Source organism: Pipistrellus kuhlii, unplaced genomic scaffold, assembly GCF_014108245.1.
Source record: "Pipistrellus kuhlii isolate mPipKuh1 unplaced genomic scaffold, mPipKuh1.p scaffold_m20_p_7, whole genome shotgun sequence".
Lineage (NCBI taxonomy): Eukaryota > Metazoa > Chordata > Mammalia > Chiroptera > Vespertilionidae > Pipistrellus > Pipistrellus kuhlii.
The window spans coordinates 34,227,677-34,248,059 of NW_023425573.1; the positions used below are offsets into that span (position 1 = coordinate 34,227,677).

The 20,383-nt window shown below is 35.7% G+C and overlaps 1 protein-coding gene and 1 long non-coding RNA gene across 2 annotated transcripts in view; both read left to right on the forward strand.

The window, feature by feature from the left end:
- Positions 1-20,383, forward strand: part of TTN (titin) — a 276,330-nt gene that overhangs the window by 139,065 nt on the left and 116,882 nt on the right. The window contains exons 155-176 of the mRNA XM_045575224.1: positions 5,845-5,928; positions 6,042-6,125; positions 6,215-6,298; positions 7,769-7,852; positions 8,368-8,451; positions 8,543-8,626; positions 8,784-8,867; positions 9,045-9,128; positions 9,257-9,349; positions 9,483-9,560; positions 9,965-10,048; positions 10,513-10,602; positions 10,882-10,956; positions 11,158-11,235; positions 11,459-11,542; positions 12,933-13,016; positions 13,260-13,340; positions 14,217-14,297; positions 14,720-14,836; positions 16,155-16,220; positions 18,801-18,881; positions 19,797-19,871. Coding sequence (XP_045431180.1) covers positions 5,845-5,928; positions 6,042-6,125; positions 6,215-6,298; positions 7,769-7,852; positions 8,368-8,451; positions 8,543-8,626; positions 8,784-8,867; positions 9,045-9,128; positions 9,257-9,349; positions 9,483-9,560; positions 9,965-10,048; positions 10,513-10,602; positions 10,882-10,956; positions 11,158-11,235; positions 11,459-11,542; positions 12,933-13,016; positions 13,260-13,340; positions 14,217-14,297; positions 14,720-14,836; positions 16,155-16,220; positions 18,801-18,881; positions 19,797-19,871 — 1,839 coding nt within the window. The remainder of the gene's footprint in view (positions 1-5,844; positions 5,929-6,041; positions 6,126-6,214; positions 6,299-7,768; positions 7,853-8,367; positions 8,452-8,542; positions 8,627-8,783; positions 8,868-9,044; positions 9,129-9,256; positions 9,350-9,482; positions 9,561-9,964; positions 10,049-10,512; positions 10,603-10,881; positions 10,957-11,157; positions 11,236-11,458; positions 11,543-12,932; positions 13,017-13,259; positions 13,341-14,216; positions 14,298-14,719; positions 14,837-16,154; positions 16,221-18,800; positions 18,882-19,796; positions 19,872-20,383) is intronic.
- On the forward strand, positions 4,484-5,289 carry LOC123651615. The gene is made up of 3 exons (XR_006740442.1): positions 4,484-4,614; positions 5,035-5,109; positions 5,221-5,289. It is a non-coding gene; the product is annotated as an uncharacterized LOC123651615 (long non-coding RNA).

Here is a 20,383-nt window from a genome sequence, read left to right on the forward strand (position 1 = left end):
GAAGCTGTTCCTAAGAAGCCTGAAGTTCCACCAGCTAAAGGTACACACTGATGCTAATCACAAGATGAAGGAACTCTTTATTTAGTTATTCATGGTTTAAAGTGAATGTGTGTGAGGTTAAATCTGTGTGGTTTGTTTCTTTATATTCTGAATATCTTACATTGTCCTACATAACAATTAATATACTAATATCTTTAAAGTCCCTGAGGTGCCTAAGAAAAGTTTTCAAGAAGAAACGTCACCTATAGTTCTTTCTGAAGACACAACGATGTACAGTGAGTGTAGAAAACTTGGTGGTTCCCTTTTGTTTCATTTGTGTTTGTGTTCATAGCTTTTAAAAGTAAATACACTAATATCATGTAAAAGCCTTCACTCACCAAAATATTTAGCTGAGAGTAAATAATTTGAATGCTATTAGTGTCAAAGTTATTTCTTCACCAATCTAAAAATAAATATAGTCTTGACCTTATAACATTGCTGAAGTTTAGAAAAGTCATTTGTCTTGTTGAATTTGTTGTCCTGTCTTATTAATCTTTTATTTGTACAAATGTCTCTTGCTTTGAAGCAATTTATTTTCTCAGACTATGAAATAATTAACTTCATAATAATATTTTAATTGAATTTTATAGACTCAAAATGCCCAACCATTATTGTTTTTTACTCTTCAACACAATCTCTGGAAACATTTTGGAAATGCTACAAATGACCATAGATTTACATAGTAATTAGGACCCCAAAAGAATTATGAAGCCATTTTTTTTAATTGGCTCTCATGTAAAATTTTAATTAAATGATTTGAGTAGTAAAATTAAATAATAAATATTATTTTTTATTATTTGAATAATAAAATACTCTGAATAGGATACTTTCAATAATCTGAGTAGTGAAAATGCGAGTAGTCTAGATATTCTTACATTTATTTTCACTAAAAAATTCCCTGTTTAAACCAATTTTTGTCACTGGGATAAAAATATATACTGACTCCCTCCTTTTGTGTGTGTGTGGGGAGTAGGTGTGTTTAAATATGTTTTTATTGATATCAGAGAGGAATGGAGAGGGAGAGAGAGATAGAAACATCAATGAGAGAGAATCATTGATTGGCTCCCTCCTGCACACCCCCTACTGGGGATTTAACCCACAACCCAGGCATGTGCCCTTGACCAGAATCGAACTCAATATCTTTACTCTACCCACTGAGCCAATCCAGCTATGGCCTAACTTTCTTCTTTTACTTTGGTTATTGTCATCATCCAGTACTCCTTTCTAAAAGCTGGAGGAATCTTTTTTATTTCTTTCATCTGCCTTATTCTACAAATATTTATTTTTTTATTTCCTGATTTCAATCCCTAAATGATTTAACATTAATATTAAACAATAAAACAAAAAATTAGATGCGGTTTTAAAATATAGGTAACTAGGTTTTGGAGAAGAAAAAGACTCACCGGCATTTCCAATAGGTCAAATATCAAAGAATTCTTGATTAAATTCAACATTGACCCTGTACTTTTTTAACAAACCCGTAAAAAATAAGAGCAATAGAAAATTTGTCCAGTAAATGTCTGCAGAAAAAGTATAATTATATAGCCCCTTTCCAGTGAATTCCTCAATTTTATCATCATGTTAAAAAAGAAATGCTGAGTCATATCATAAAACTGGGAAGGAGACTTTTTCCTAGCCAATGTGTATTGTCACTAATATTTGTCTACGTACAATCGGTAATTTGAGTAATGGTTATGTATTATGTTTTTATTAATACTGTTCTTCATCCACTTTGAAATGAAGCTAATTGTATCATACTAATATCTTTAAAGTGTATGAAGTATTCGAAGAATCAACCACAGAAGAAAAAGTGATTATGACCCATCCTCAAAAGACAAAACCCAAAATAGCAAAAGGTATATAACACTGATGACACAGTCTGAAGAACGTTGATTTGTGGCTCTTTTTAAAAGCTCAATATTTACTTTACCATTAATGACTGTACTCATGTCTTTTAAGTGCCTGAACCACCCAAGAAAGTTGTTCCAGAGGATAAAATACATGTGACTATTCCTAAAAAGAGAGAAACACCAGCAACTAAAGGTATATTTAAGCAACATCAAACTTGGATAAATATCTTTGACTTCAAGATACAAAAGTTGCATGCTATATCATTCACTGTTTTTGAGTTCTCTGTATAAATCTACTAATATCTTTGAAGAATTTGATACAACCAGAAAAGTTTTTCCAGAAGTAGAGTTTCCTGAAGCTATTCCCAGCATTTCAGAGCGTTCTCCTACTGAAGTCATAAATGTTAATTATAAAAATCGAAATAAGAAAATTCTGCTTTGGTCTACAAAATGAGTTTACTGTTGTGTGTAGATTCTCACAACCTGTAATGCTAAAATACTAATATCTTTAGAACACCTAATGTACCCCAAAACAAGGAACTATGACATGCCCCACCAAAAAAGTCCCACTCATACAATGTACAGAGAAAAATTGTTACAAAATTAAAATCTGAATTTAAAGTTAGAATCTCTGCTAATATACATAACTTCCTTAGTATGCCATATCTTCATGTCTTTGCCCTTTTTCAACTAAAACCTACTAATATCTTTAAAGAGATGGAAGTCTCTGAGGAAGGTACTCCAGAGGAGCCAGCTTCTGCTGCTAGAAGAAGAAAGATAACATCACCAAAAGGTACAAGCCAGAAGAAAGTGGACTTTCTTATCTAGTGATTCTAGTTGTAGTTAACACATGTAAAAATACTAATATCTTGAAAACCCAAGATGCTACCAAGAAAGTCATTTTGGAGAAGTGGCTCCCCCAAGCAAAAGTTTGATTGGGCATATACATATCCCCATGAGTGAAAACAGGGGAAATTATTGTTGACATATATATATGGAATATGGTTGGGCTACAAAGTTTATCTATGAGGCCTCCAGGGAAAATATGTATACATATAATGTGCAGATGGAAGCTGGATAGATTCTTCAATAGAAAATAACTGTTACTGTGTCCATAAAAAATTAAAATCAGAATAGCTAGAAAAATAATGATAGATTACTTATAACATTTATATCCCCCCAATTAGATTGAATTGGCTCATTATTCTATAATGTAGAAATCAGTGTTATCAAATGACAGAGGTGTTTGTTTATAGACTATAAGTCCATAATTCAACTCTCCATAGAGTTGAAATCCCAGAATATCATATAACTGCCTACTGCAATTTATTTTTCTATTAAAATAAGCTTACTACCAAAAATAAACCCATATATTTGAAATAATGTAATTTCTATAAGACTTAAATATTATAGAAATATTTTCAGGAAACCATTACTTAAAGAAAAAATATCAGATTTAATCTGAAACTGTTCTATTTCATTTATAACTGAGAGTTTTCTACAACCAAAGCAGTTAAAACAAAACCAGTTAAAGTTGGAATTCTGCCCTGAATACTTAGCCCCTCTAATTGTCTTTTATTTTTAAAGAGTCCTATATTTTTTCATTTTGAATTTAAATTTTTTAACATCTAGAATAATAATTTCTGTAATTTAAAAACTAAACATTTTGACATTGTTTTCTCAGTTTAGAATCTTTAGGTTGTTATCCTATCTGCTATACCTAAAAAACAAGCACTTTTTAAAAGTACAAAAGGAAGCTAAACCAGATAAGAAAGGAGCTGTTTTTCTCTCTTCAAACTAATAGCTAAACAAAAGTACATTGTTAATTGTTTTTAAAAATTAAAACTTTTATCTTGAAGTTAATTTTCTATTATCTAATTTTCTATACATCTACCATTTCAAGAAATAAAATTAGTAATTTTTAAATATATGTTTATTGATTTCAGAGAGGAAGGCAGAGAGAGAGAAAAATATCAATAATGAGAGACAATCATTAATCAGCTGCTTCCTGAACATCCCCATTTTGGGGTTTGAGCCCGCAACCCAGGCATGTGCCCTGACCAAGAATCGAACCGTGACCTCCTGATTCATAGGTCAACACTCAATCACTGAGCAAAATTACTAATATTGATAGTGCCTGAGATGACCAAGAAAACAGCTTCTGATAATCAAATATTCATACTATTACCAAAATATCAGATTTTAGGAGCAGGGAGGTGTCCCAGTCTGAGGTATTCCTGTAGGTAGAGTTATGATTAAAATCCTTCATTGCTCTTCATCACTCTGAAGTACAATGAATTAATATCTTTAAAGTGCCTGAATCACCTCACAAAGTTGTCCCTGTTCAGAAAACACTTATGACTGAAGTTGAAATTAAAACACCTTCTACTAAAGGTATCATTCATTCTGTCATTCCTTCCTTCATTTATTCAGTGAATGCTTATTAAGCACATGGTGCTGGTGAGCTGGGGAGTAATAAGCAAAGACAAATAAGACTGGATTCCTTTCCTTAATGCATTATACCTCATTCAGTTCTTGAAGGAAGTGCCCTTGTAGACATAAAAATATCTTTTGTCCAGTTAATATGACTCAGGTCTCCACTGATCCTTAATCTCTAAGTCTGATACTAATATCTTTAAAGCACCAGAAGCTATGAAAGAAGTTGCTCCTGATATGCAAGTATCTGAGGATGTTCTTGAAGAGCCAGAACCTCAGCCTGTGGAAGGTATATGTCATGTCTACACAAATACTGAAGAAGAGATGATCTGCCCTCTGCTCTTAAAATTATGTTTTTTAATGTTCTCCGTAACCCCTAAACATACTAACCTCTTTAAAGCAGTCTCTCAAAAAAAAATGTGTGGCCATATTTATCAAAACAGAAAACCCTCCCATTAAACATATTCACTCAGCAAATACTTAGTAAGGAAGGCTGCGGTGACATAGAAATTCTGCTGGGTGCTGGAGAAGGGTGAATCCTCTTCTCAAGGATCCTACCACCCCATTAGACTTAGTTGGTTCATGGGGCAAGCAGAGAGTGGAGAGGGAGAGAAGAGACTTCCAGAAAACTGTATCTGCTAACTCATTGTGGTGACTGCTTTTAGTAAACATTCTAACTCTTAAACCTGAAATACTAATATCTTTAAAGTGACCGAAGCTCCTCAAGAAGTGGTTCCTGTGAAGAGAGTTCCTTCCAAACAAAGAGAGCCTCCATCCGTGAAAGGTACACGTGACCATGCCTTCAAGCTGTAGAAGAAATAGCTCGTGTAGTCTTGAAAATACTTGCTTGTACCTCCTGATCCTCATAACACTAAATGTTACAAATTTCCTCAAGCGCCCGAAGCACCTCACGAAATTCCCCCTGAGAAGAAAGCATCTGTGGTTCCTCCCAAAAAGCCTAAAGGCCCTCCTGATGAAGGTACATGTGGCTGGAGGCTCAGAGATTTGGAAAAATCTCTTTTCCTGTATAAATGTGTTTCGTGTTTGTACTGGTTCCTATAACTCCTAAGTGTAAAAATACTAATATCTTTAAAGTGCCGGAGGCTCCCAAAGATGTCCCAGGAAGGAAAGTGCATCCTCCCCCAAAGCCTGAAGTTGTACTTGTGGAAGGTACATTCCCGGACTCCCTGCACCGTGGGGGAGGGAGGGAATGGAAAGAACCACCGCGTTAGCCCAGGGAGTTCTGTTGACGTGTCAATGTGACGTCTGTCTGTGTCGATCCATGTAACACAAATGTAAATAAATGTACTAATATCTTCCAAGTGCTCGAAGCTCCCAAAGAGGTTGTCCCTGAAAAGAAAGTGCCTTTGGTGCCTCCTAAAAAGCCAGAAACCACACCTGTTACAGGTACTGGCCCTGGGTTCAGGTTTAAGAATATATGTGATCTGCTCCTAAAAAATATTTTGTTCTTCCGGTGACCTCATAACTCCTGACTGTGATGTTACTAATATCTTTTAAGTGCCCGAGGCTGCCAAAGAGGTTGTCCCTGAAAAGAAAGCACCGGTGGTGCCTCCTACAAAGCCAGACGTCCCTCCTTCTAAAGGTATTTGTCACTGATCCTAGGTTTGAACGAGGCATAGCTCGTCTGCTCTTGCTAATATTTTTCTCCCGGCGGTCTCATCACTCCTGACTGTAATTTCACTAATATCTTTTAAGTGCCTGAGGCTCCCAAGGAAGTTGCCCCTGAAAAGAAAGTGCCTTTGGCGCCTCCTAAAAAGCCAGAAGTTCCGCCAGCCAAAGGTAGTCACCCTCTTGCCCCTGTGTTGGACACTCTGTCTGTCTGTCTGTCTTCACTCTGTCTAACCATCAACATACTAATATCTTTAAAGTACCTGAGGTGCCAAAGGCAGCTGTTCCAGAAAAGAAGGTGCCTGAAGTGACTCCTCCCAAACCGGAGAGTCCTCCCCCTGAAGGTAATGGGCAAGCTCTCTATACCAGGAGGAAAGGTCACACTATCTTAGCTAGAAAGTTCTGTATACAAATAGCACTAGGTGAAGGCGATATCATTCTAAAGAGACACAGGTCAGAAGTTTTCCAAAATGCCTTGGTGTATGATGACAAGGTAGAGTCGTTACCTATGGTCACTTTTTTTCTAAACACAAATTACCGGTATCTTTTAAGTGCCAGAGGTGCCGCCACCACCGAAGGAAGCCGTCCCTGAGAAGAAAGTGCCTAAGAAGCCGGAAGCTCCACCTGCTGAAGGTATTTATCCTTGTGTTGCTGGTCATGCTTTTCTGGGGTGGGGTTGGGGGAGTATGAATCGGGGGGGGGGGAGGTGAGTGCATGTGTGGAAGTGTCCTCCAGCTTCACAGTGTATGGCTTGGGGCAACTATGTCGTCACGATCGCCTATGCATAGTCTCGAACTAAAACATACTAATATCTTCAAAGTTCCTGAAGCTCCAAAGGAAGTTGTCCCTGAAAAGAAGGTGTCTGTGGCTGTGCCCAGAAAGCCAGAAGCTCCGCCTGCCCTAGGTATTTATCCCCACTGCTCTGTGAAGAGGGGAACCATGGTCTTGTCCTCTTCACAGTTGTTACAGCATAGGCCTCCACCATTCACACATTCTAAAAACACTAATATCTTTCAAGTGCCTGAAGCTGCTCAAGAAGCCATCCCAGAAAAGAAAGTTCCCAAGGCACCATTCAAAAAGCCGGAACGCCCACCTGTCACAGGTATATGTGAGCCCCGACCTCATTTCGCAGGAGAAATATCTCTTCCATTCTTGAGAATAGTGTTAGGCCGTGGCTCTTCCTTAACTGAAGTGTCAAACGACTAATATCTTTCAAGTGCCTGAAGCCCCCCAAGAAGTGGTCCCAGAAAAGAGAGCTCCCAGGGCCCCGCCCAAAAAGCCAGAAGCTCCGCCTGTCACAGGTATGCGTGCTCCCGGCCTCATTCTGCCACTGAGCTGGCTCTTCTGCTATTGGAAACTGTGTTAGGCCATTGCTCTTCACTCACGTCTGTGTAACACGACTAATATCTTTCAAGTGCCTGAAGCTCCCCAAGAAGTTGTCTCAGAGAAGAAAACCCCCAGGGCTCCACCCAAAAAGCCAGAAGCACCACCGGTTTCAGGTATTTCCCACCACATCCTTATTCTACAGAAGAATAAAATAGACCTCTTTGCTTCTTGGGGATAACTGTAGTCCAGTGAGCTCGTTAACCCAAGTGTAAAACATACTAATATCTTTTAAGTGCCTGAAGTTCCTCAAGAGATGGTCCCTGAAGAGAAGGCACCGGTGGTGCCTGCGAAGCTGCCGGACATCTCACCGGTTGCAGGTACTTATCGTTCACCTTAGACTTAAGAAGATACAGCTCTTCCGATCTTGAAAACATTTCCTCCCAGCAGTCTCAAAACAACTAACGGTAAACGTACTAATATCTTTTAAGTGCCGGAGGCCCCCAAAGAAGTTGTCCCAGAAAAGAAAGCACCCGTGGCGCCTCCCAAAAAGCCAGAAATCGCACCTGTGAAAGGTATTATTCGTCACTGACCTTGGGCTTAGAAAGACATAACGCTTCTGCTCTAGAAAATAGGTCCTTCCAGGGACCTCATAACTCCCGATGGTAATCTTACTAATATCTTTTAAGTGCCTGAGGCTCCCAAAGAAGTTGTCCCTGACAAGAAAGTGTCTGTGACGCCTCTGAAAAAGCCAGAAACCCCACCTGTGAAAGGTATTTGTCAATGATCTTAGGTTTAAGAAGACATACCTCATCTGCTTCTGGAAACATTTTTTTTTTTTGTCCTAGCAGTCTCCCAATGACTAAATGTAAATATATTAATATCTTTTAAGTGCCCGAGGCTCCCAAAGAGGTTGTCCCTGAAAAGAAGGCACCAGTGGTACCTCCTAAAAAGCCAGAAGTCCCGCCTGTTCCAGGTACTTACTTACCGTTCATCTTAGACTTAAGAAGATACACTCTGCTACTCTTGAACTTCTTTTGTTCTTGCGGTCATAGAACTACTAAATGTGATCTTACTAATATCTTTTAAGTGCCTGCGGCTCCCAAGGAAGTTGTCCCTGAAAAGAAAGTGCCTTTGGCGCCTCCTAAAAAGCCAGAAGTTCCGCCAGCCAAAGGTAGTCACCCTCTTGCCCCTGTGTTGGACACTGTCTGTCTGTCTGTCTGACTTCACTCTGTCTAATCATCAACATACTAATATCTTTAAAGTACCGGAGGCGCCAAAGGCAGCTGTTCCAGAAAAGAAGGTGCCTGAAGTGACTCCTCCCAAACCGGAGAGTCCTCCCCCTGAAGGTAATCATGAAAAATTATCCAAACTAGTGTTTTTGAAAACGAAAAGAAAAAAAACAAAAAAAGCAAACTCTCTTCTTAGGGTTATAAACATCTTTTTGCAAAATAATTCCTATACTTTAAACGATCCTAGTGTTAAAATGAACTTGTGTTTTTAAAGTGCATGAAGAGCCTGAAGAAATTGTTTCTGAAGAGCCTCCAGCTGAACTTGTGGAAGAGCCAGAGCCTGTGGCTCCTCCAAAAGGTACTGGGCCAACTGCCAGGTAGCCTTAGCCAATCCTGCACCCTTGTTTCCTGGAGAATTCTGGGCCTTAGGCAATCCTGCACCCTTCTTTCCTGGAGAATTCTGGGCATTCTGAGTTTTTGTCTTGTGTCTTACTCGTCGCCACTTACTCTAACATATACATTCTAAACTCTTTAGTGACTCCACCACCTAAGAAACCTGTCCCAGAAAAGAAACCACCTGCTGTCATTGCCAAAAAACCTGAACCACCACCCTTCAAAGGTATATTTCGCTGCCACTAGCTTCCTACAGAAAAATGTCTGTCTTTCACATGTTGTTTTACTGCTTCTACTTAACGGTTCCCACATGCCATGGGAACTGTGAGCTAAAAGTACTAATATCTTTTAAAGTGCCCAAAGTGCCCAAAGTGCCCAAGGAAGTGGTTCCTGAAAAGAAAGAGCCTCCTGTGGTTCTCAAGAGACCGGAAGTCCCACCTGTCAAAGGTACATGTCGAGGTCCCCCATCTGACTGGGGTGGATCCGGCCTCCAGCCCTTAAAACATCTTTTGTCCTGGGTAAATGTGGTAAATGTTAACCAGCTATTCTTCCTAATGACACAATACTAATATCTTTAAAGTGCCTGAAGTTCCCAAAGAAGTTGTTCCTGAAAAGAAAATAGTCATTCCCAAAATGCCCGAATTCCCACCAGCTCAAGGTACATGTCACGACTGAAGTTCTGCAAAACGTGCTCAATCTTGGTCATTTGCTTATAGGAAACCCTTTTGTTTGTCAAATCTCTTATCTTCACAACTACAACTACAAACCCGGCATTCTGGGTGGTTGGGGGTTAAATTTTTGTAAATAACATCATTAAAACAACAACTAACACTTCTCGGATGAGCATTGGAATAGGTTACTAATGTGGTTTTGTTAATATCTATAGGCCACATTTTCCTTCTTTCTCTGTAGTTCCAAGATTAGGTCATTGACCTATTGACCTCATAGTGAATTTTTCTTGTATCTGTCCCTGTGTTATTGGAACTACATGTGAACTAGATGTGGTATAAGTTGCATGTCCTTTCAACTACCTAGAGGTAAAACTAACTAATATCTTTAAAGTGCCGGAAGTTCCAAAGAAACCTGTCTTAGAAGAGAAACCAGCGGTTCCTGTTCCCAAGAAAGTGGAGTCTCCTCCTCCAGAAGGTACGCTTATGACCATGAATGAGCTTGCCACCTGTGCTATTTCTAATCTAAGCCTTGTTCCTCTTTTTTTTCTTTCTTTTTTTTTACTTAATATCTTCTCATCATTTTCTGTCCTTTATTTGTCTTACTTCATCATTCTTAATTAGCTCCAATCTCAGATCTATTTTGAGTTATCAGTCTGCAGCATTTAAGTAGGATTTTGTAACCTGTAGCCTGTATGAAACAAAGCTCTCTAAGGTATGCAGGAGAGGAGAGCTAATGATCATGAAAGAGATTAAACACCAAAAGGCTTTCCAGCATTCCAATCAACAGAAACAGATGTCAGGGAAAATAAGATAGATTTCACCCTAACAAAAATGAGAGAAGATATTCATTGAAATGAGAAGTCATTTGATTGTGCCAATGTTTGTGCATGTTGGAACATTGTTTCACACGTTAAATTAAAATTCACTGTATCTTTAAAGTATATGAAGAACCCGAGGAAATCGCTCCTGAAGAGGAAGCACCAGCTCCTGCTGTGGAGGAGGAGGAGCCAGAAGCCCCCCCACTGGCAGGTATAAGGCAGACCCACTGTCTGGGAAAACACATCATTTGACCATTTAATTGTTATGTCATTACATATATTCTTTAAGGTAAAGCGTCAGTCTTTAATCTCCTCACTTGAAATTTGACTTCTTTGGCACGAACACACATCATTTGCACATAAAACTTCGGTCCAACAGAATTTTACAATGTGTATAACAAAGAAGTAGATGTGGTTTTTTAATTCATTCATTCGTATTAAACTTTTTACTATAATCATCTGACTCTAAAAGAAATTCCTATCTTTCAAGTGCCTGAAGAGCCCAAGAAGATTGTTCCAGAGAAGAAAGTTCCTATTGTCAAAAAACCAGAAGCTCCTCCTAAAGGTACTTACAGTAAAACAAATCTATACTTACTTCTTTTTCGTTTGCTGTCTGAAATTTGACACTTTCCTTATTCTGTGTTGTGCTGTGTTCTGTGTTTAACTGTGACCCATATGTTATCGTGTTGAACAGACTTGTCAAGTTAATGTGTAGATACTGCATCTTACATTGTTATATTATTAAATGCTACTAATATCTTTAAAGTACCTGAGATGACAAAGAAGGTTGTCCCACCGAAGAAAGTCCCAACTGTGAAGAAGCCAGAAACACCAGAAGCTAAAGGTACTTATGTCATCATTGACATCGTCGCTCTTTTAAATAGTATTCTGATATCTTAAATTGGAATCCAATAAATTGCCCTCATTATTGCATAACTAGGGACAAAATTTTTTTTAATTTTGTTTTCATTCATTTAATGCTGTTCCATTAGTTATAGACTCTTTATTCTTAACACTTTTAATTGTTTTAAAATACTCTTTTTAAAATAAAACTAATATCTTCAAAGTACCCGAGGCGCCCAAGAAACTTGTTCCAGTAAAGAAAGAACCAGTGCCTGTTACCAAAAAGCGAGAAGTCCTTCCAGAAAAAGGTACCTTGTATGAAGAAAAGTATCTATTTATCTGAACACTATTTGATCATTTTAATAATGATTCTCAGGGGGAAAACAATAGTATAAGTTTATGCAAAATTACATTTTACAGTAAGAAGAGGACAATAATGAGGGCAAAGAGAGAAAATGAAATAAGGAAGCAGGAGAAAGAAAACAAATGAGCTTTGGTGGTGCCATGACATGGTGACATGTGGTAGTAAAGGCTCTCTCCTCTGGGTCAGTGTAGAACAGCTCAGTTCAGCACATTTCTTTACGTTTTTACCACTAACAAGACAGTGTATTGGGAAACGTAAGATCTGGTCCTGTCTTCAAGCAATTTCAACCTGATGGGAAGAAAGTACAGCACACCTCTAACACAAGACAGGAAGTGAGCACACTTATAAAGTGAGAATAAAAGGCTACAGAAAGATCAATTTCAGGCAGAGGCATCAGGGAAAGCTTGCGGGGGGGGGGGGGGAATAATTTTAAATTTTGATGGATTTTTTACATGTAGCAATGGAGGAAATGGTATTCTAGGCAAAGGGAATATTATACCAAAAGGCACCGAGGTAGAAAAGTCTGGGAAGGTCAAGGTCTGCCAAATAAGCATGTGTGATTCGAGTATGGATTGGTTGTGAGGTATACTGAAAGATAAAAATAGATATAAAGATGAGGGTCATACCACATTTTGGGGTTCTTTGAATGTCACCAAATTCTGTAAGCAATAGGAAGTTTCAAGCTTGATGGTGGCCATAGTACATAGTCATTGCAGTTATTTAAGGTCATTAAAAGCTGGACAAGATCAGTGTTGGTAGAAATGAAAAAAAAGGAGATTGAATTTGAGGGAGATGGAGATTGAGTTAGTGTCTATTATCAAAGCAATTAAGGAAATGGAGCCCAAGATGTTTGTAAGGTTGAAGCTAAATGGCCATGAGGATGGCTCATTGAATCCCTGAATTAATATTAGAAATAAGATAGTGAATATATTTCTCATGTTTCAAGTATGGCAGTTGGGAATGTACCTCTGGAGCTTAGGAAAGAGATCGAGGCTAGAGAAATATATCTAAAAGTCATCCACATGGAAATTAGCGTTAAGAATGCAGGAGTGATTGTTCGGAGAATGTAGAGCCCATTTTTTAAAGCATCAAAGTTAGACCAGTGGAGAGCACCTACATTTTAGGGTACAGAGAAGAAAAGAAGCAAATAAAGAAGGCTGAGAAGACTCATTTATAAAATTAGGATCTCCAAAAGGATCCCATGCACCGAAGCTATTTGTCCCATTAAGTCTTATAAGATAAAGTTCTCCCCCCTGGATTCTTTGCCTACTCTTTGCAGAATTTTGAAAATTCTTCTAAATTCTTAGTCATAAACAATATCAATATTTTTAAAGTGCTTGAAGTGCCAAAGGAAGTCATCCTGGAAAAGAAAGTGTCAGTTCCTCTCCCTGAAGAGCCAGAAGCTCCACTTGTCCAAGGTACATGACTTCTCTACGAATCTTGGAAAGATAGCGATTATCTTATCATCTTGCTTTGGTTGTGGATGGGTCTTATATTAATATATCTATCTGTTGACTGTCTCAAGTAGGGAAGTTGTTGATATCTTGGGGTAATTTGAAGAATATATTATAGAGTGTAACAATGTTGATGTCTTACAATTTAGCAGTTGCACTATTCTATTCTGAATGCAATCTAAAATAAAATACTGTATTTTTTTTAAGTTGAAGAATCTTTCGAGGAAGTAATATATGAAGAAAAAACATTCATAACAATTGGTAAAAAAGAGACTCCCCCTGTTGAAGGTATATATATACATATATATTAAAATATAAATTCTTTAATCTCTTAAGAACTCCTGTTAGAAATACAGAAGTGGTTATAGGGTGAAATTCCTTCTTGACATTCCATTCAAAAGCACTTCAGAACATCTTTCATTTTTTAAATACTTATGCTTCTTTTGAAGGAAAATCTGAGTCCTTACTTTGATTATTCTTGGTGGTAATTATAAATTCCAAAATATAGTTTACTGAGGCACAACTGAAAGAATTAATTACATTGGCTTCTCAAATGGTAACCCAATATATAATTTTACTTTTTTTTTTACTTTAAAAAATAAACATTTTTTAGAACAATTATTTACAAAGAAATTGTGAAGATACTAAATAGGATTCTCATATATCCCCACAATCAGTTTCTTCTATTATTAACATATTATTATTAACTAAAAGTCCATACGTTATTTAGATTTTCTTAGCCTTTGTTTAATGTTTTATTTTTACTTTATTTTTATTGTTGACACTATTACAGATATCCCCATTCCCTCTCTGCCTTTTACCCACCTCCACTCAGCCCCCACACTCCTTCCCTCTGACCAGCACTACACTGGTTGTCTGTGTCTATGCATATATTTTCTCTGGCTAATCCCTCCACCTTCTTTCATCCAGTCTCCTCTTCCCTCCTCCCCTCTCATTTGCTATCATTATATATAGAAAAGTAGTTAATAGAAATTTCAAGCATAAGAAAGTAGAAATCTTGTCCCTTTTTAACATATAAGTGAACTTGTACTAAGTGTATATTTTCATTGTGATGGTAATCTTTACATCTTTGTGAAATTTGTATGGGTCTTTGTGAAGCAATTTCCATTACAATCTCACATCCTTTGTCAACATTCTTTAAAGAACGTGAAATTGAAAAGTATATTGAGCCTGAAGAACCTGAACCTGAACCTGAACCACAGCCAGAAGAAATACCAGTTCAAGGTATTCAATTAATTGGACTTAAATCTTCATCATCATATCTTCATCTTTATATATATATGTTTTATGTTGTTTTACATGTAGAGTAGGTCTCTGTATTTGTATGTAAGATTCATTGTTTTAAATGTGCATCTGATTCTTATATATCCATGTATTTGTACTATTTATCTCGTCAATGTGGCTTATATGGATGCTTCCAGTGTTGTTTTTATTAATGTCTTGGCTATATTTTCATCATCTGTGTACCGTGTTGATATTTTTATGTTTTATGTTGGACACTGTTTTATGTTTTATGTTGGACACTAATATTATGTACCCAAAAAAGGAATCACTTCATATATTTTTTTTTTAATTTTTACTGAATATTCTATATATCCACCTACTAATTAACTTATACATATATTAACTTTCCTAAATACTCTTTTAAGAACCTGAACCTGAAAAGAAGGTTATTGAGAAACCAAAATTCAAACCAAAGCCCCCAGCTCCTCCAGCTGCTCCACCTAAGGAAGACGTGAAGGAGAAAGTATTCCAACTTAAAGGTACAAAATGCTACTTCTAAAGTTTTATTAACCTGCTACCCAGCCATCTGAAGAGGCGCTTGCCAGAATGTTTACAAGTGTGTGCTTCCAGACATGACCAAGCTGCGGGCCTTGCATAGAGACCTGTGCTTTGAGCTGCTCCAGGTGCCTCGCCAGGCTATGCCTGCTGCCCCAAATGCCAGGAAGTGCATTTTTGTGAGCTTCATCCTGGATATCTGCCCAACTAACTTTTTTTATGCCGAGTGCGGAGAAATAATTTTCTGATTTCAAAGCTTGGTTGCTAGGCATATCTTTGGAATCTTATGCATGTGAAATGTATAAGAAATGTTTGCAATATATTTTTAATATTGCAGTAACAAATTTATGCAAAAGGCAAAACTTTGCTCTTAAGGAATGTCGTGTGCTTTCAAGTATTCTATGAGTAATATAGTTACAGCATTGAATAGCTGGTATGTGCTCATGCACCAAGAAAGGAACGCATATAAGTGACCTGTAACTGCTCCCCCACTTTTTTTCTTTTGTAACTTAATAAAAGCCGAATTGTGTTCTGTGGTCATCTTCACCGTGGCCAGAGTGATAATGGATACATTTGAGCCAGCATCTTCTCCCAGTGTTAAACTTCCCTTCATTCTTTTTACATTTAAACTCTTCTTTGAATTGATGCAATATTACTTAATTTTAATAACTTCTTTAATATATGTTCTTTAAAAGCTGAAATGAACTGGCAAATGCATATTATTCTTTTTATTTTAATAAAATGTTGTCTTATTTGTGGTATCATGAGATTTCCCAATTTAAATTATCTACCCATAATCTTAGATGAATATGTTCTCCATACACGCACGTGCAAACTCAGAATCTTCCAGAATAAGATGTTACTTCTAGTGATTCTTGGCCTTCAACAACTCTCCTGGCCAACAGGAGGAACTTCTGGCATTTTAAGTCAGACATAGAAAAAGAGGGCACTTCTTAAAAGGCTACCCAAGTGTTGATTGATACTTCATGATAACACATGCTTAAATACATTTCGCTTAATATAAAATTTATACTCAAATAAAATTTTCATTTTTCTGCAAAAAACCAAAAAATTATCTTCCTTCTCAATCAGACTTCATGACTCCACTGAAGAGTAAAACTGCAGTGTGTGTTCAGGGTTTGAATGCTTTTGATTCGCTCGGTGGTGGCTGTTCTTGGCTGTTATTAATGCTTCTTGGTTATAACCAAAGCTTGGTTTTGGTTCTTGGAGCAGGTGTTTAATAATGTGCTTCAGCCTGGTCTAAATATACAAATAATAAAAGCAAGATTCTATTTTTTAAAGCTGTTTCGAAGAAAGTTCCTGAAAAACCTGAGGTCCCAGAGAAGGTGGAGCTTAAGCCTCTGAAAGGTATTTCAGTCTGGAAAACGCACTCATATGCAGTCTTCCTGCATTTGACCTCTTGTTCTTCCTGTCTTCTAGAATGTTCTCTTTTCAACATTTCTTAAATAATCACATTAGTTGCATTCATTTCTTATATTTTGTACCCTTTTCTGGTCCTAGCTCATGAGTGTTGCTTCATTTGTCTTTCATCATTTTCATCCATTGTATGGTTAGATATTGCTTTTCTTTGTCTCATCTACATATGTCTTTTTGCAGTTACCTATAAAATTTTGGTGCTTAGCTGAAATTAATATTGGGATATATCTTAGGTTAAAGGGCTGAGAGTAAGGGAAATCTTTGGAATTATAGCAGAACAACAGTATTTTAGCCAGTGTCTTAAGCACTAAAAATAAGTCATGTCTTCCTTCTACACATTAAGATGACTCACAGGGATTTTTCTCATAGCTTTCCTGTCACTTTCTTCTCTGTGACTCTAAGACATTTTTTCTAGTGTACAGATCTCATGTTTTAGAGAAATTTTAATATCACTGCACATCATTTTTCAAAATTCCTCTTTGAATAGATATTCCCTATCTAAGCCTAAACCCTAAAGAAAAATAAATGAATCATACAAGTCTAGAAAGCATCTATTTAAAAGAGAGTTCTTAATTTTTCTAGTAAGTATAGTGGAGAGCTATTTTCTATTTAAGTAATCTACACATCCAGACCCAGAAATTGAATCTGCTCCTGACTCACTCTGGAATTTTGGAAAATCACCAATATGAATATGCATTTCTTGACTTATAAAATGAAGGCTATAGAGTAGATGGAAGTAGAAGAGGATAAAGGGGGGATAAATGGTGATGGAAGGAGATTTGACTTGGGGTGGTAAACATACAAAACAACACAGATAATATATTATAGAATTGTAACACCTGAAACCTATATAATTTTATTAACCAAAGTCAATAAATTAAATAAACAAGAAACAATTATTTCACACAAAAGCAGAAAGTTTTCTTTCATTTTTCTTTGTCCTGGAACTATGTAAACGGCAATAAGTCCTGATTCTGTAAGCTTAGTAGAATTTTCTTTTGAAACGATTTGGTCAGAAAATATCTTTTCATGGGATTTTTAAGTAATAAATATTTCAAAAATAAAATGATTACAAAATAATGTTACTATAAATACTAGTGAGTAAAGTATTTTACAAAGTCATTTATAAACATTAGGATGACATGAAATAATGTATATTGGCTTTAAAAAGCTATTATGGTGTGTTCTGCACCTGAGTATCAAATATCATTAAGTTCTTAAAAATAAAATAATATAGAAAAACAAATGCACTGATGTATTTTCACTATGTCCATTGTGGAAGTAAAGGATATTATGCTATCTCAACTTACTGGGTGGTTTCTCCAAGTTCAATCGATGAAAATAAGTATACATTAAAAATATTGGTAACTCTAAATAAGTATTGAAGGCCAGCACAATTTATATTGTTTAAAAAAATGAATGTTTGAAATTCTACCTAAAAGATAGGAAAAAATATGTAAAAATGAAATAATTACATTTGCCTTTGACTGTTTAAATTTTGAAGTAAGAGTTAGGGGAGATTATCATTATCACATTTAAAAAAATCAAACCTATTTATTGAGTAGCAAATGTCTTATTTAAAGCACCAAGAGGGAAATTTTTAAAGAAATATCTAAGAAATTCAGATTGTGTATGAATAAACAAACACATTACATGATACAAATAAATAATGTCTTAAATTTTAATAGATATCAATAGAGAAAGGGGAAAAGGTATAATGATCACCAAGTGTTTCTCTTTTTTTTCCAGTCAAATCCACAAGGAGTCTAGTAATTTTAGGAGGTTGCCCTATATATTAACAGCATACTCCATGCCTGATATTACTAAAGACACAGAGGGAATTTAAAACACCTTGAGTCCCTTTTAGTCTAAATTCAAGAACATTTTCTTATTCATAATAAATAATGCCAACACCAGCTTCCAAATTCTATAGGTCCATAATCTTGTTAGTATTATTTCAAAACAGAGACCTTAAGAAAGGTTACTTCTTTGCTGTTAAGAAAATGAGATAATGGCCCCTACCCAACATCAAAGTCACAAACCAGATCCCTTGGTTTTTCTTCTCTCTCAGTTGGAAAAGCTTGAATAAGGACACTTCCACCTACCAATATGATTATATTGTACAATATAATCATATTGAGGAGATACCAGCATAGATTTGGGCAATCTACAATTGCAGATTGAGGCAAAGATGCTATCAAAATATGTATATTTGATGGAAATTTTATAAAGTTAATATAGAACTGCATCTTCTATACATTCATTTAAGTTGAGTATATTTGCCTATAGTTAATGCAATTGAATTTCATCACAAGGTTATATAGATGTTTGTAGAGGAAAAAACTTGACATGTATTATTTGCATTTAAATTCTGTGATATTTACATGTGACAGAAATTATTGCTTATGTTAACTAGTACATAGTTAACTAGTTTTGAAAGAGGCATTTTTATTGTTGACATTTAGTTTTTATATGAATTCACTTCAAAATATGAAATCATATTCTTTTAAGTGCCTGGAGTTGAAAAGAAAGTTCGCAAATTACTTCCAGAACCTAAACCTCAACCAAAGGAAGAAGTGGTTCTCAAAAGCGGTATAGTATTTCTCGACCGTTATATCTATCAGCTTTGAGTATATAAAAAATATACTTCAAAGCTTACAAAATTTTCTGTCTCTTGGTTTTCTTTTAATTAGATTCCCTATTTATCAAAATTTATTTGTAGTAGCATTAAAAATTAAGGTTATAATCATAACTTTTTTACAAGAAGACAGAAATTTTGTGAATGTTCACAGTATTCTGAAATTCACTTAATACACATAACTAAATTGATAATATTCTAATCTAATAACAATGACCATAGCCATCATTTCCATGATCAAATTATGTAGTAAAATATACTAAACCTATTAAATACTCTAAATTACACCAAACTATTTAAGACTAAATTGAATATTCCGTTTTAAAATATGACACAAGATCACCACAGTGAACAAAAAAACCCACATTTAAAAAAAAAGTGAACATTTCTTTCTACTATTTTATACAAATAAGATATTAAAGAATCAGAAATAAGGTATTCAGATGAAAATTCAACTTCTAACTTTGTCTTCACAAAGAATTACTCTTCTCTAAGCTACATTTCTTTAGATATCTCCATTTCAGTAAACTTTATACTTATTTAAATACTCCTCATTAAATTAGAAAATAAATTATGGTTAGCATGTTTTTATTCAATTTATTCATTTTGTATTTGGGTCCTTACTGGCATAGACTTGTTTCTGTACAGGCTATTGATATTGATGTAAAGCAACTCTGAATGCTATCCTAAATTAACACAACCTTTGGTTTAAAAATTATCTTTAGTATAAATGCTAATTTCCCAGTGCACTAGGTCAGGTTGCATGTTTTTCATTCTCCTTGCTTTGCACATTGTTTGTATTTGTCAAGTTCATTCAACATCTACATTTGTTCGTCTTGGTTTACATATAAACCTTTTTGTCTTTTAAGTTCTAAGAAAGCGACCTGAAGAAGAAGAACCTAAAGTAGAACCTAAAAAAGTAGAAAAAGTTAAAAAACCAACAGGTAGGAATCACAGTAGCAATCTGTGAAAGGATTTTTGAAAAAAAATGAACATTTTACAAAAGGTTTATCTTGTAAACATAAGTCGTGTTAATCAAAAGCATAGCTTCATATTTCATCTGTGTTTTCCATTGTCTGCTTTCTGTTGAAATATTTGCATAGTAATTCTCAAATCCATTCATGTATTTGCCTATGCTTCATTATTGTGATTACTTTAAGTTCTTTCCATAGAAATGATTGTGAAATAATCAGATTGGCTAAAATAACTTTATGGGAGAGTGTCAGCAAGTGTTTCTTAACATTTGGGGGCTTTCAAGTAGGCTAGGTTTCTTTTTATCCTTAGCCTATTATCAAAGGGTTATTTATTGGTAACTGCTATGAGAGTGATTCGGAAAGGAAGAGATAATGGGGTTGGGGCAGAGGTGGATGGAATAAGGAAGAGAAAAATTAAATCAGAGTCAAAAAGAGAATAAAAAATTAATTGATAGAATATACATTTTTAAAAAGACATCAAT